The sequence below is a fragment of the Pipistrellus hanaki genome, assembly GCF_964339955.1.
Source record: "Pipistrellus hanaki genome assembly, chromosome: 4".
Classification (NCBI taxonomy): Eukaryota; Metazoa; Chordata; class Mammalia; order Chiroptera; family Vespertilionidae; genus Pipistrellus; species Pipistrellus hanaki.
The window spans coordinates 39,356,934-39,372,421 of NC_140506.1; the positions used below are offsets into that span (position 1 = coordinate 39,356,934).

At 37.7% G+C, this 15,488-nt stretch overlaps 1 protein-coding gene across 12 annotated transcripts in view; it reads right to left on the reverse strand.

Annotated features, from left to right (window-relative positions):
• SSBP2 (single stranded DNA binding protein 2) overlaps positions 1 to 15,488 on the reverse strand; it is a 209,906-nt gene that overhangs the window by 149,627 nt on the left and 44,791 nt on the right. For all 12 annotated transcript variants that reach the window (XM_084881326.1, XM_084881328.1, XM_084881336.1 and 9 more), the window contains exon 2: positions 1,501 to 1,573. Coding sequence is in view for 9 of the 12 variants with exons in the window: in XM_084881336.1 (XP_084737462.1) it covers positions 1,501 to 1,573 (73 nt within the window). In the remaining 3 variants the exon portion in view is untranslated. The remainder of the gene's footprint in view (positions 1 to 1,500; positions 1,574 to 15,488) is intronic.

Genomic DNA, 15,488 nt, shown 5'->3' on the forward strand with positions numbered 1-15,488 from the left:
TTGTGTCCTTGATCTGGTGGTGGACAAACTGTGAGATCACTAGAGACAACATGATTTTGAGCAGCACTGTCACACAGAAATATAAACATAAACCACAAATGGGAGCTGTATATGTGATTTTAAATTTTCTACTAACCATATTAAAAAAGAAGGGTATAATAAACTATAATAACAAATATTTTTTATTTTACCCTATATATCCAAAATATTACCATTTCAGTGTATGATCAAAATTTTTAAATTATTGATATTTTATTTTATTTTGTTCACACTTATGCACTTCTTAGTTGGATTAGTCCTATTTCAAGAGATCAAAAAGGCATATATGGCTAGTGGCTACCATGCTAGACAGTGCAGACACTAGGAGAAGCTGGAGGCTTGACACTTACATAGACCTAGGTTTGAATTCTAGTTCCACAACACACTACGCTGTGTGACCATGAGCCAGTTATATAAACACTTTAGACCCTGTTTGCTCTCACTAGTAAAACAGGAATAATATAATTTACTTTGAAAATTTCTTATAAGAATCAGAGATAATATATTTAAAGTGCCTTGCACATAATAAAAAATTAAATAAAATATTCAACCTCATCCTATATAATAGAGAGATAATATGCAAATAGACTATCAAGCCCTCACAAGAGGGCTGCCTATGAACAGGCTGGCAGGGGGGGTTAATGAGAAATGACCAAATGACTAAATGACTTAACAGCAGGCTGTGTGGGGCAACCAGGCCAGCAGGGAGGGGGGGGAGCATGAGGGGTGACCAGGCTGGCAGGGGCAATTAGGCAGGAAGGCAGGTGAGCGATTAGGAGCCAGTGGCCTGTGGATCGGGCCTAAACCAGCAGTCAGACATCCCTCAAGGGGTCCCAGATTGGAGAGGATGCAGGCTGGGCTGAGGGAACCACCCTCCATGCACAGATTTCGTGCCTCTAGTCATTATATAAATTGGCCTCTAGTCATTATATAAATTGAAAAGAAAAAGAACCATTGCAAGAAAACTCAAATTCAATGTTTAAAAAAATGTGGAGAGACATAGAAAGAGAAACAAGAACTTGAAATAATATTATTAAATGTTTTCTAGCTGAAATCCATACAAAATTAAAACAAAACAAAAAACATATTTTTTAAATTGTGAATAATGCCAGAATAAAATATTGCTAGAACTAGAGACAGGATGGTGTTTGCTTTTTTTTTTTTTTTTTTTTTTTTTAAAGCAAATTTGCTTTCTTGATTATTTTTGCCAAGGCCAACATTAGTTTCCATTTATAAGGCAGAAAATGGCTGGACAATTGAATAGGTTATTGGTATTGAAATGGCATTTGGGGATACTAAAATTGTTAACAGATAATCTACAAAGATTACATTACCCATACTGATAACTGCATACTCAGTATATAATATATAAGGATTAATTTCTTTCAAATAACAGTTACAGTGCATTTTCACTTGTTTACATAAGTTATCAAAATACAGTGCAGAAAACATAAAACATACCTCTGATAAAAATGTTTGGGCCGATTTCTGAGCTCCTACATGGAGCAGATATTCATATACGTAGAGTGCTAACCTGGAAAATGAATAAAATATTTATTTAAAAAAAAGGAATATTTAAAATTAATTCTTTAAGTAATTACACACCTTTATATTACAAAATATTTTACACCCTTAATAGTGACACAAATCTTCCCATAGCCTTTCAGTGGGAGTTTAGACATTATATGTTCAGAAAGAACTTAAACTAATTAAAGTAGCACACAAAGAAAAAGACAAATACATCCTTTCTTGGCAAGAAATGTCTAAATATAAATTTGGGTAATTTGTGTCCTGTATCATCTCACCATAACCTCATCCCCTTTGTTATATCTTATATAATTAATAATTTATAACCAAACATTAATAATCATTATAACTTATTTTAAGATATAGTTATAATCTTTCATTTGTAAAATAAATGAATTAACTCATTGAACCTTTCCAACAACTTTATGTCCTTTCAATTTTTTGTTGTGTGTAATGTAAACTTCAGCTGTTTGCACATCCATATGCCAAAACAGGTGTTGAATGTCCATCTTAATACCTGTTCTGCAACCTTTCCTTATTCTTAAGTTTTGATTTTTAAGCCAGTAATACTTTACTTTATAATGAACAGCAAACTACAGTTTTAAGTAAACTTTAAAGGTATCAGATCATATTAAGCATTTGGGTGCTTATTGTTTAAAAGTTATCCCAAAATTACATATAAATTTATCACTCAAGTACAGAATATTAAGTATGCAGTATATATAGTACTCTCACTATCTTGTGGATTCAGAATTTTTAAGCTACACCATGTGGCTCAATTTCAGTTGAGCTGTTAACAAAATATTATTCATAAACCCAAATTAGTCTGAGGCAGTATCTCTAATGATATTTTGGACCAGTGCCCAGATAGCTCACAACAGTTCCGTTTCTGCTACACTATATTTACTAATATTGAGCCAGGTTTACAGTAAACAAAACAATGTAACAATGACCACAATTCTGTACAGCAACACCACTTCTCGTGCCAAGTGAATTTTTGATTGTTAAAGATTGATAGCACATGCAGAAATGACTATTTTCTTCATTATCATAAAAAACACTTCCTGTATTTGTCATAAAAAGAGAAAACCTGTGCAAATCTAGTTGCTCTGTCCATTGATTCTTTCCCCATTCCAAAAGTGCCAAACACTCAAAATGAGAATTATAGTAAGCAGCATAAGAGAGTAGACATCTGTTGAAGTTACTCTTAGATGAAAAGCATGTTATTGACAGCGGATATGTATCTAATTGACTGGTAGAAACATCTCCTAACTTCAAGTTAAATTTCATTTCCTATGAAATTTGCTTCTCAACTCTTTCTCTGCCCTAGCACATGTGAGGACTGTGCCATGCTCCTTTTGGTAGCAGTATCTCCCTGTGGAGGTGTGGCTCATCCCCAGAGTATTTCATATGGGATTCAAAAATTGGAATATTCCTGTAGTTTCAAACAAACAAACAAACAAAAAACAAACAAACACATCCTAGTGGTGATTCTTAAGCACACATATCCCACACACCCTGTCCCTCAATTAATCACTCCCAACCATATAGCATGAGTCATTGACCATGATGGCCAATTTCATCTCGAAAAGCATATTATTTGGGATTTTCCCCCATAGAAACTGTGAGGCCTCATAATTGCCTGCTAGTGTCAGTATTACCCTCCTGCCTACCTACGAAGAAACAGAGCCTCAGGTGATTCCTTGTGGCTTATAAAATCTTGGACCTAGAGCCAAACCAGTGGTGGAGGCTAAACCAGGTCTCCAGGCCTCACTCCAAGTCTGAACAACAAGGATGCTCCCCCAGCCTGAAGAAGCTGGAAGTGAGAGGCAGAGAGTGAAGCGGAGGCGCCGTGGTGGGCCTGCTGGGAAGAAAACAGCCAAAGCCAGAGCATACTTGTTGCTGTGTCCTCACAATACACATCTTTCCTTAAAGGTAAGCAAATCTTCCTTGTAATATCTTCTTTGTACTATTAAACTGACTCATATGTTTCTTCTGTGTCCCGCAACCGCCCCCCCACCCCCCAACCCAGTTAATTCGGTAACAGAAAGGATATTGTTTTACTAGTAGAATTAAAAGTAATAATCTCCACTCTTTTCTCTATGGGTCTAGGACAGTGATTCTAAAAAATGTATTGGGCTGAAACCGGTTTGGCTCAGTGGATAGAGCGTCGGCCTGTGGACTGAAAGGTCCCAGGTTCAATTCCGGTCAAGGGCATGTACATTGGTTGTGGGCACATCCCCAGTAGGGGGTGTGCAGGAGGCAGCTGATCAATGATTCTCTCTCATCAATGTTTCTAACTCTCTGTCCTACTCTCTTCCTCTCTGTAAAAAATCAATAAAAATATTTAAAATAATAATAAAATTTTTTAAAAAATTTTAAAAATGTATTGGTAGGACACAGAATCACTGGGAAAAGGGGGTTTCAAACTATATAACTGGATATTCTGAAGGATCTTCCAAAGGGTGTAGCTGTTCCCCTACCCTTAGAATCTATAGCAGCACATAGTAACCAACAGGGTGAAGAAGTGGGACAGGACCGAGGAAATCCATCTAGAATGCCACCTCATATGCCCATGTTCTGCAACCTTCCTTGAACAAAACTGATGTTTCCCAAGCAGTCAGGACCTGTGCTCAAGAGAGAGTCTGCATGAGTGAACAATTAATTGAACTCGACTGCCACTATGACTCCTTACTATATCACCAGGAAACTGACAATATTTTAACAATCGCCTCTGTGCATAGGAGTCTCCAAATCTCTTTAGCCCTACTCTCTCTACCAAGCTCCAAACCTGCTTTTCCAAACCACTGTTCGAAGTATCTAACAAGATATTTCTCACTTAAATTGAGTGTCCATAGTTAAATTTGCCTTCTTTATCTGTGTACACTACCTGTGCTCACCTTGAATGAGACACAATCTGGGTCTGTTTCTCCATTTGTAAAATGGGAAGAATATTACTTGAGTATTGTTGAAACTACTAGCACAATAAATAGTAACAACTATTATTATAATTTCAGCTAATTCCCCCACATCCAGTAATATATTACCAAATCATAGACTGGATTCTAATGCCACAACCTCTCCCACATTGGTCATTCCTTTCTATTCCCACTTCCTGCTCCTGAGGAGCCTCTGAGAGCCACAGCAACGGCGGAGGAGTATTTGCCCAGCTTCAGATACAGACACTGCATATTTCCCATTGGCTCCCAACAAGAGAGGCACCAGGACCAAAAATAAGAATCTCCAGAAGGTTCAGGGGCAGGGGGGGCAGGGAAGCCTTGCAATAAAAGATACTGTTTGAACAAAAATGATTTCAAGGGAGTGGGGAGACACTTGTCCATCCATGAGGTAAATAAATCATAGCATTGTCCCTCACCTAGTGACATGAGATCACCAAACACGAGAAGACAACATTTTATTTAGATCCAATTTCTACTGAACAGTAAAAATTTAAAGATAAATATCACAAATACAAACATTTAAACTACAATATGTATACTTTTAAGTAACATTTCTTTTTTGGCATCCTTTAAGAAATTTAAGGGGCAAACGTGTGTACCTCCTTCAGAAGCCTGGGGGCAGCTCTGATCACAGCACTTATTACCAATCATAAAGGTAGCTCTGTGTCTCCAGTAAATGATTAAACTTTGCCACTCACACTACTTAAAAATCTAAGATATTTAGCTGGAAAAGAATTAAACCTCTGATATGTTACCTGCAAACTCTTTTCCCCAACAAACTTTTTTGTTGTTGTTGGACTTAATTTTGGTCAGGGTTTTCAATTTTTTTGGTGTTGAGGGAGAGACATTTAGACATTCTGTATATATAAATATAGAAATAACTAATATAAAAAAATTCTAAGCCCTGATAGATAAATATGCAGAGACAATAACAAACATCATAACTAATTTTGAAATGTGGAAAATGTTAAACATAACTAGGAATCAAAAGAATATATATTAAAGCAGTCATGTGATTTAAATTCTCACCTTAATACACAATATGTAAGGAAATGGAAATGAGCAATGGCTTCGATTTAAACTCACCAGCTGCATCACCAGCTCCTTACAGGAGACTCAGCCTATCTTTTGAAGCTTTGAAGCCAGGCATTGACTTCCTCTCTAGCTATGAAAATCCTAGAGGCCTAGATGGCCTCTTCTTTCAATACTAGAGGCCTGAAGCACGAAAATTCTTGCAAGAGTAAGCCTTCCTTCCCAGGGTTGCAGGCACTAGCTTCCGCAGGCACCTGGGTCCCGGGCTGCTTCCTGCCAGCCCAGGCTTCACCAGGAAGGGCATCCAGTCTAATTAGCATATTACCCTTTTATTACGATAGATAAAGCTGTTTCATCTACATTGAAAGTCTGTTGTGTAGTAACCACCTTCCGTAATTATCTTAGCTAGATCTTCTGGATAACTTGCTTCAGCTTTTACATCAGCACTTGCTGTTCCACCTTGCACTCTAATGTTATGGAGACTGATTCTCTGTGTTATAGAGATAGCCTCTTTCCCTCATGAACCAACCTCTGCTAACTTCAAACTTTCCCTCTGCAGCCTTCACAGAATGGAAGAGGGGTGGGGCCTTGCTCTGGATTACCATTTGGTTTAAGGGAATGTCGTGGTTGATCTTCTATCCAGATCACTACAACTTTCTCCATATTAGCAATGAGGCTGTTTCACTTTTTATCTTTCATGTGTTCATTGGAGTAGCACTTTTAATTTCCTTCAAGGACATTTCTTTTGTATTCACTACTGGCTGGTTGGCACAACAGCTTTCGGTCTGTCTTGGCTTTCAATGTGCCTCCTTCATCATTTCTAGGAATTGATTTAAAAGGAGAGATGTGCAGGTCTTCTTTTTACATGAACACTTATTAACTGCCCTAATTTCAATATGTATCTCAGGGAATAGGGAGGTCCAGGAAAGGAAGAAAGGCAGAGGAATGGACAGTTGGTGGAACATTCAGAACATGCACATTTACTGATTAATAAATTCACTGTTATATGTTGGCGAAGTGCGTGGTACTCTAAACAGCTATAATAATAACATCAAATCACCATCACGAATATAATAACAATGAAAAAGTTTGAAGTATTGTGAGAATTACCAAAATGTGACACAGAGACCTGAAGTGAACAAAATCTCTTGGAAAAATGGTGCCAATGGTGCCTTCCTTCCCCTAGCTGCCGGCACCAGCTTCCCTCCGGCACCTGGGCTTCCCTCACAGCCCTGGCTTCATCCAGAAGGACTCTGGTCTGATTAGAATATTATGTTTTTATTATTATAGATAACAGCCCCCTCTGAAAAGACAGGTTTGGGTTGACTGCAAATTTAATGTAAATTAATAGTGTATTTGACTGCGCTGCTGAAAGAGCTAATTTATTTTTAGATGAATTAATACAGTATAGAACTTTAAAAGGAGAGGTGATAATCATAGAAGGATGAGAGGAGAAAAAAGATAAGTCATGAGCAATTGTTGAAAGTATCAGTGATGCATATCCTGCAGAAAGAAAAGCTTCAGATAATAGGTTGTCAGCTTCCAGAGGGACAAAAAAGAGTGGAACTAAGACAAATGAGTTATAGTGATAAGAAGGTAAATTGTAACTCCATGAGCCAAATATATATATTTTTTGTAACCATTTCAACTATTAAAAAATGTTATGAAATATTTTGGGATTGGGAAATGTGAGTGTCCAATTGGGAAATGTGAATTTGAAGCTGGGAATACTGCAAGGGCTTTATTCACTGAATAGAAGTTTAGACTATATCACTTTCACTTTCCCAAGTATAAGATGAATAACCCTATTATTACTAAAATATGGCCCAGAGCAACCAGTGTGGACCAATGTTCCAAAATTTCCAAACCAAAAATGTTAGATAGGAGCTATACCTTTGGGGAAGATCTGGACCTACCAATCAAAGATTATTCAACTGACTCCAAGGAAGTTGGTTCCATGGGCAAAATCTGACATGTAGAGCTCCAATTAGTAAATGGAAAGAGGCACTATATAATACTATAAAACTCTAAGAATATGCAATTTCCAAATGTACTTACTCTTTCCAAATTCCTAGCTTTTCAAAGAGCAGAGAACTGCTATACCCTATATTAGTTTAGTCCTTTTAACCTAACCCACTCTATAATTAGAAACCATACTTTTATATTCAAAAACAGTTGAAAGAAATAAATTACATTAATATTGACAGCTACAAAGCTAGCTAAATAGGAAATGTGTTATAATAGGTTCACAGTACTAAATCAAATTACTATGCTATTTCAGTGTTTTCTTGGCATATCAAAATATAAGTTATAGAATTTAAGTAAAATATGTTAGTAGGTTTGACTTCCTTAATTGATTTCCCTAAATATTTGCACAATTAAATGTGTTTGAGAGCAGAATGATTTGCAGATCAAAACACTGTCAGGTACACAATCTATTCTTCTATCTTTTTTTAATGTTTTTATTTTTATTGATTTCAGAGAGGAAGGGAGAGGGAAATAGAGATAGAAACATCAATGATGAGAAAGAACCATTGATCGGCTGCCTTCTGCACACCCCTTACTAGGGGTTGAGCCCACCACCCGTGCATGTATGTGCCCTTGACTAGATTCAAACATGGGACCTTTCAGTCCACAGGCCAACGCTCTATCCACTGAGCCAAACCAGCTAGGGCTATTCCTCAATCTTTTAACAGTTCTCTTTTTATTATCCACAGTAATGTCCAGGAGAAATACCATGAAAGCTTCAAAACAACAGACTAGTCAAATTTAAAAAGCTTTAGTAAGTTTCTGTTCTCCTCTCCCAAACACGCGCGCGCACACACACACACACACACACACACACACACACCCACACTCACGTTAACCTCTTCTATATCAGAGACTGTTAGTTGCCTCCAAGGTCTCTCAACTGAGTAGTAAGAAATCAAATTTTTTGCTGGACATATCAATATATTCCCCAACTAAAAGATAACACTCTTCTAGTTCTCTTGAAGCTAAGTATTTTTCTTGCCTGAACTTTGGCCATTAAGATATATAGACTGAAGTTGGAAGTCTTACAAAGGGGGTAGATTCTTCCACGTTCCCTTATCCTACTATCGGTCAGTAAGGTGGGTGTGACAGCTGCAGTTCCAGCCTCCAGCTTGCGCCATGATAATGAGACCACTCTAGGAAAGCTAGATGCAGTGCTTCCCTCACCCCCAAAAATTCATATGTTGAAACTCTAGTTCCAAAGTGGTCATTGGAAGTGGGCCTTTGGGGGATTAGCAGGTCTTGAGGGTGGAATCTTCATAAATGAGATGAGTGCCCTGACAAGAACAGGCCGGAAAGCTAACTAGCTTTCTTTCTTCCATGTGAGGATATAGGGGAGAGGCTCTACAAGATGAAACAGGGTCCTCCGACCTCAGACTTCCAGCCTCCAAACCTGTGAGAAATAAATTTCTGTTCTCTATAAACCACTTAGGCTACGGTACTTTGTTAGCGCAGTCACACGCAGCTAACTAAAACACCAGAAAAAAAAAAGTGGAATATAGATCCCTGACAACTGCATCGAACTGCCATTTCAGCCTGGGATCCTCAACCTTCAGATTTCTTTCATTTAAGAAAAAATAAAATTTAATCTTATTACTATTTAGGGTTTTCAATTATGAGCAACCTAATCAGTTCCTAATTAGTAGGTGCTGATAAGTCAGGCGTATTCTACAGTATTCTCATATATGACGTCCAGGTAACTGTTCGCAAACTGCTCTTGCTGCAGTGTCAAAAGTTTACTTCGTTAGTGTATTTGATTCTGGTAATAACTCCCTCAGACTTAAAACATCAAATCACTCTCTACTCATCCTCCTCCATATCTTAAATCTTTCCTTTGTTTGTCCGAGAAGCTTTTTTCTTCCACCTACCCCTAAAATGTTAGCCTTCCCTAAGATTACTTCATGGTCCTCTTCTCAGTCTACATGTTTTCCTCAGACCTACTATGCCAGTCAATGGAACATAGTTCGTATTTACACCACCAAACCTCAGTCTCCAACTCAGAATTTGCTAAAAGCTCCAGATTGACTTAGTCAACTGTTTACTGAGGATAATCAGCTGAATATCCTCCAGGCAACTTAAATACCACATTCCTCTCCGTCCTCCTTTTAGTTAACAACACATCTCCATTCAGCCGTCCAAACCAAAAACCTGATCGCCACCCTCAGTTCCTTAATCTTGCCTGATATGCAGTTACTATATATTCTAGATCCTATAACCTATGGCTCATCTCTGTCTACTCTGGCAATGTCCTCACCATCACTTCCCCAGATTGCTGTAATAGTATTAACACTGCTCTTCCTTTCTCCTAACCTTACTGCTCTCCATAGTGAAGTCAAAAGATCATTAAAAAACATTAATCTTTTAAAGATGTTTCTATGCTCACTGGTGGGTCAGGCCTATTGGATAAAGACCAGATATCCTAATGTGGCAAATATGGCCTGCCCAGATTTGACAACTGCCTCTTTCTACAAACTCATCTCTCTAAACCCACGTAGCATACCCATGTAGAAACTAAACTGAACAGAACAGTTCTGTGATTGGCAGTCTTTACATAGTTCCACTGCATAGAATTCTCCCCTTCTGTTAAACCAGGAAAATGGTTTCTCTTTTCTAAAGAGTCTAACCCCATGTTTCTTAATTGTGAAACCTTTTCTCTCCATCCTCTTCTCTCAATTTTCCTTCTCCTCTCTTTGTACCACTGTTGTAGGAATTGTGTAAATAAGTGATTACGACAGAGTATTTTATCTAGTTTTTCTTTTAGAATTTGAGACTTGGAAAAAATATGAATTATCTTTGCATTTCTGACCTGGTGGATGTTATAGGAAGGAGGAGAAAAGGAAAGAGAAAGGAAAAGGGAAAGGAAAAAAAAAAAAAGAGGAAAGTCTACTTGAGTAAACCTTGCAACAAGTTAATGAGAAAAATTAAGACCTGGGAAAATGTTTTAATGTATTTAAGATCACTCAGCAATTAATATGTAGGGTAAAAAGTATAATCATCCACTTTCTCTCAAGTGTACTTTAGACTCAGTATACTAGTAATGCCCTTCCTTTCAAGTCTATTCTCTTTCCCCCCAATATCTCAATATTCTCCACTTTCTCTAGCTACAGCAGGGGATTTGTTTCTAAAATTAAAGTTCTCACAGCATAAAAAGTTGACCATCACAGTTCCGGTTTCCAATCTAGCAAGTAAGGATATAGATGTCTTCATTCTGTCCTAACAAGTAAGAAGCTGAACAAACTGAAAAAATCAACTCTTCTTTCACCTGTAAAATCAAACCAGCAACCTAACTATGTGCCTAGAATTGAACCCACAACCTTTTGGTGTCCAACCAACTTAGCCAGGGCCAAAAGTAACATTTTAAAAACTGATCCATGTATCTATGGACATTTAAATAGTTCCTAATGATATTACAATCAAAAGGAAGTGTCAATAAAAGGAAACCCTATACAGGCAGAGCCTGACTTGCAAATGTTGATCCTGCAAATCTGCTGCATCTGAGAAATTCAAGCCCTTGACTAGGCAGACTGCCAAGATCCCAGTTCCCTTTTTGGGCAGCTACTGTAAAACATTTCCCTAAAGGTCCTTGTTCTGCCGCATCCAACCTACTCTACCCCACTTCTTTAATGCCAGCTTTACCATATCCCAATACTATTCCATCTCCCCTGAACTTCCATCCTTCCTTTCTAGGTGCCAAAGCTTTCCACCTCCAGAATGATCTTCCATACATGTGTGTCCAGGTAATACTTCAATCATTTGCCTAACTGCCAGAAGCCCATCACTCCCTCCTGTCATAGCCGCAGAGGATACTCCTCCTCTGGCCATTGGCTCCTCCTCAGCAGGTGAAGAAACCTCTCACTGCCAAAGGGCTCAGAGGGGAAAGGGGAACACTCCCTATAGAGAGTATGGAAGTCGAGGGTGGGGATGGGGTGGGGGAGAGGATTGAAGGAACATTCTTCTGGTTATTGGAATTACTTGCAAAGCTAACTAGATTCTCTAAATTTTTAGCTTTTTTTTAAAAAAAAAATAATTGTTTAATTTTCAATTATACTTGATGTACAATATTGTATTAGTTTCAGGTGTACGACCCAGTGATTAGACATTTATAGAACTTACAAAGTGATCACCCCGATAAAGCCAGTACCCATCTGACACTATATATAGTTATCACAATATTATTGGCCATATTTATTCCCTATGCTCTAATTTACTTCCCCATGTCTATTTTGTAACTACTGATTTGTACTTCTTAATCCCTTCACCTTTTTCACCCTTCTCCTCAATCCCCTTCCCAACTGGCAACTGGCAAAATGTTCTCTGTCAGTTTGTTTCTGATCTGCTTACTGTTTTTTGTTTTGTTTTGTTTTGTTTTTAGTATATCCACATATAAGTTAAATCATATGGCATTTTTCTTTCTGTCTGACTTATTTCACTCAGCATACTTCTAGGCCCATCCATATTATTGCTGATGACAAGAATTCATTTTTTAATGGCTGAGTATATGGCATTTGTCAGAGAACTTCGATTTCTCATCCTATGGTTAAACCTCATACCCAAGCTCTAATAACTGGGAATCAGAGCACTTATTTACATAGTCTTGCTGTTTACTACAACAGACAAGCTGGTCATTTTAATGAGGGATTTTTGTCAACCCCCCCCCCTTTTTTTATATCCCCAAATATCTTATTCAGTATTCTTTGTGTGGTGGCTACTTTATTAAAGTGGTCCAATATTTAATTAAGGATTTAAATAGTAAATCGGTTTGCCCATTAAATTCTAAAAACCTTCATTGTTTACAGAGCTTTTAAAAAATTATTTAAATAATTGAATAGACGTTTAAAAATTAGATTTAAAAGTGAGCTTTGAGGACACACAAGTTATTTCACAGATATTAAGCCATGACAAAACATATGTACCAATAATGACAGAATACACATGTAGTGCCAGCAACCCAGGAGGATCCTCAAAGCTCAGGCAGGCATCCTAACCAGAATGGCAGTGCCTATCAGATGAACACAAAAAAACTTGACATTGATAAAGTGAGTCCCTGGGCCAGCAGAAGCACTTCAGGCTATCTGAGGAGGCCCAGAGGAAAACACAATACGCATTTCCAAGAAAAAAAGACAGAATCATTTTTTTTAAACTCAATTGTTTAAATTTAACTCCTCTTTCACTTGATTGTTAAGTACTAAGTCTAAGTCTTTGTCTTTATTTTCCTAGTAATAGAAAACACTACATTTATTAATGTTTATTAATGTCTTCTATTGAAAGAGAAAAAGGAGCCTAATAAAAATCAGCTCATTTCAGATTATCTTTCGGCTTAAATTAGTTTTGCTGTTGTTGTTGTTTATCCATAGATCAAGAATTTGGTGCCAAGATTTTCCTTGTTTACACTGTTTCCAAAATGTAGACAAATTCTACATTTTGTTTTCTTATTTATTATATTTATCTGTGTAATAAATATACTGATGTAGAGCTGAAAATATTTGCTACCTAAAATGAATAAATGCCAACAGAGCCTGGCTATGGGCTGTCCTGCTGCTCAGTGTGTGAACAGAAACTGAGCGGAGGCCGTGAGTAAACCCAAGCCAAGCACAAAGCCAGGCAATCTGAGTTGAGAGGTCTGGTCACAGAGCAGCATTGTGATTTGTCCTTCCTAAGCAGTGAGGTGGAGGGCCGGGGATTCTCCTTCTTACTCATCTGATGCCCTGCTGTTCTCCTTTCTCAGTCCTTCCACAGTGGTATACAATTCATGGTAATATAATAGTAAAAGGTATGGCAGGCTTTCACTATCTCTAGTTCACCAACTCCTATAAAAACTATAATCTTATGTATGCTTTCCCAGTTACCTACACATCTGGTGAAATACTAGGGGCCCAGTACATGAGTTTGTGCACCTTGAAAGAAACTGGGCCCAGTACATGAGTTTGTGCACCTTGAAAGAAACTGGGCCACAAGGCTGTGATGGGCACAAGGATAGGTTTCAGCCCATCCTCCATGCCCCTGCCTAGCCCCTCCCGCTGTGCCCCGGTCCAGTCTGCTGGCAGCCCCGCTCCCACCGCCACTGCCCCCCGCACACTGACGGCACTGTCCCTGCTCACACCCCGTGATGGCGTGGAGAGATTGGGACTAGTACCAGCAGTTGGTGTGAGGAGTGGGTGCGAGCAGCGGCTGCTGCCCTGATAGCCCCTCAGGAGTAAGGGGAAGTGGAGAAGCCCTCAGGGGTGATCTGGCCGACAGCACAGCACTATCAGCAGGTGCGAGCTCAGGGTGGGACAGCGGCATGCAGGAGTAAAGAATTTTCAGTAACCACCAGAGGCTCACCCAGATGACAGCAATCAGAGCCCTGCCTTAGTCTGGTGCCCCTGCTCACCTGCTCCACCATCCCATAGTTGCCTATGCCAATGCCTTGGCGCATGCCCCCTGGTGGTCAGCACATGTCATAGTGACAGGTTGTTTGGTTGTTCCACTGTTCAGTCTATTTGCGTACGTATTAGCCTTTTATTATATAGGATCATCACCAGCTCCTCCTACTTCCCTGCCACACCACCATCTGTTTGGTTCTACCACTTATATTACATACAAACCCACAATTTTCCAAATTTTGTATATACATACAGACACACACCCACCCACAAACACTTTATACACACAAACGCACACACAATTTAGGACTTAAAATGTTTTAAATGTTTGCCATCTTTTCCATTTTGGAAATTCTGAGCCAAATTTGAACTAGTTTCTTTTCTCCTGAAACACTCAAAACCCTTAATATGCTAATTTATATTAAGAATTTGTTGACATAAACATAATTCATAATATGTCACATTTTCAAATATATGTAACTACAAAGACTCTTTTAATGAAACGTTTTTCACAGCACAGTCCTTGGAAAACTCTTATCCAAACTATTCAAAACAATATGCTATTTTATAACTTTATTTTCTAAAATATGTATATTTGTATAAATTAGGACACAAATATAAATATGTATATAAAACAAATATGAATATATAAATTCATTCACTCATTCATTTACATACCCATCCCACTAGCCATTCAACAAAGATCATATACATGTATACAGTGCCTATATATGTGAGAGATAAAGAAACTTGGAAATATTTAGCACAGATTTTATCATTCTCTTATCAATCTCCCTATAAAATATTGGATTTTTTAAAAGCCACTTAATATGTTAGAATTCTTAAAGAATCTATTAACAGAAAGCATAATAGAACTGACTCTCCTTAGGAAATTGTAAGTGGTAAGCCATGGAAATAGTTACTTGACAAAATACCATAGATATATTTTAAACTATATTTATTCTACACAATTTTCCAGAAGCAATTAAAATAAAAAATAATCAATTGATCTTCATAAGTCTAAAAAGTTTAAATGTACTTAAAATAACCTTATACTTTAGGATGTAAAAACCATAAATACACTAAGACAATTAAATTTATCCTAATTAGATTAAACTAATCAGCAATTGTGCAAAACCAATTACTTAAAACCTTTGCTTCTTATGTCAGAGTTTTTGTTAAGTCAAATCCTTCTTTTAGCTACCTCATCTTATTCCTGGCTTTTTTTCTGTAAAACTATAGGAAATATCTCAAAATTATTTGACCATAATTACTCATACCACATAAAATTTAAACATGGTCAAACATTCTAAGTTGGATGTTTTGGAAAGCAAATACAACTATAATGAGTCTGTACTGTAATCTAGAAACAAACTTACTCGTTTTGAACAATTACTTTTGCTTGGGATACTCCAGTTCTTTTCTCTTCAACTATGCCTGATCAACACAGCTTCCTGGAATTAGTTCAAGCTGCATTCTGTGTAGTTATTTTCAGACTAGTAGCCTGGTGCGCGAATTCATGTACATTGAAAGGAAA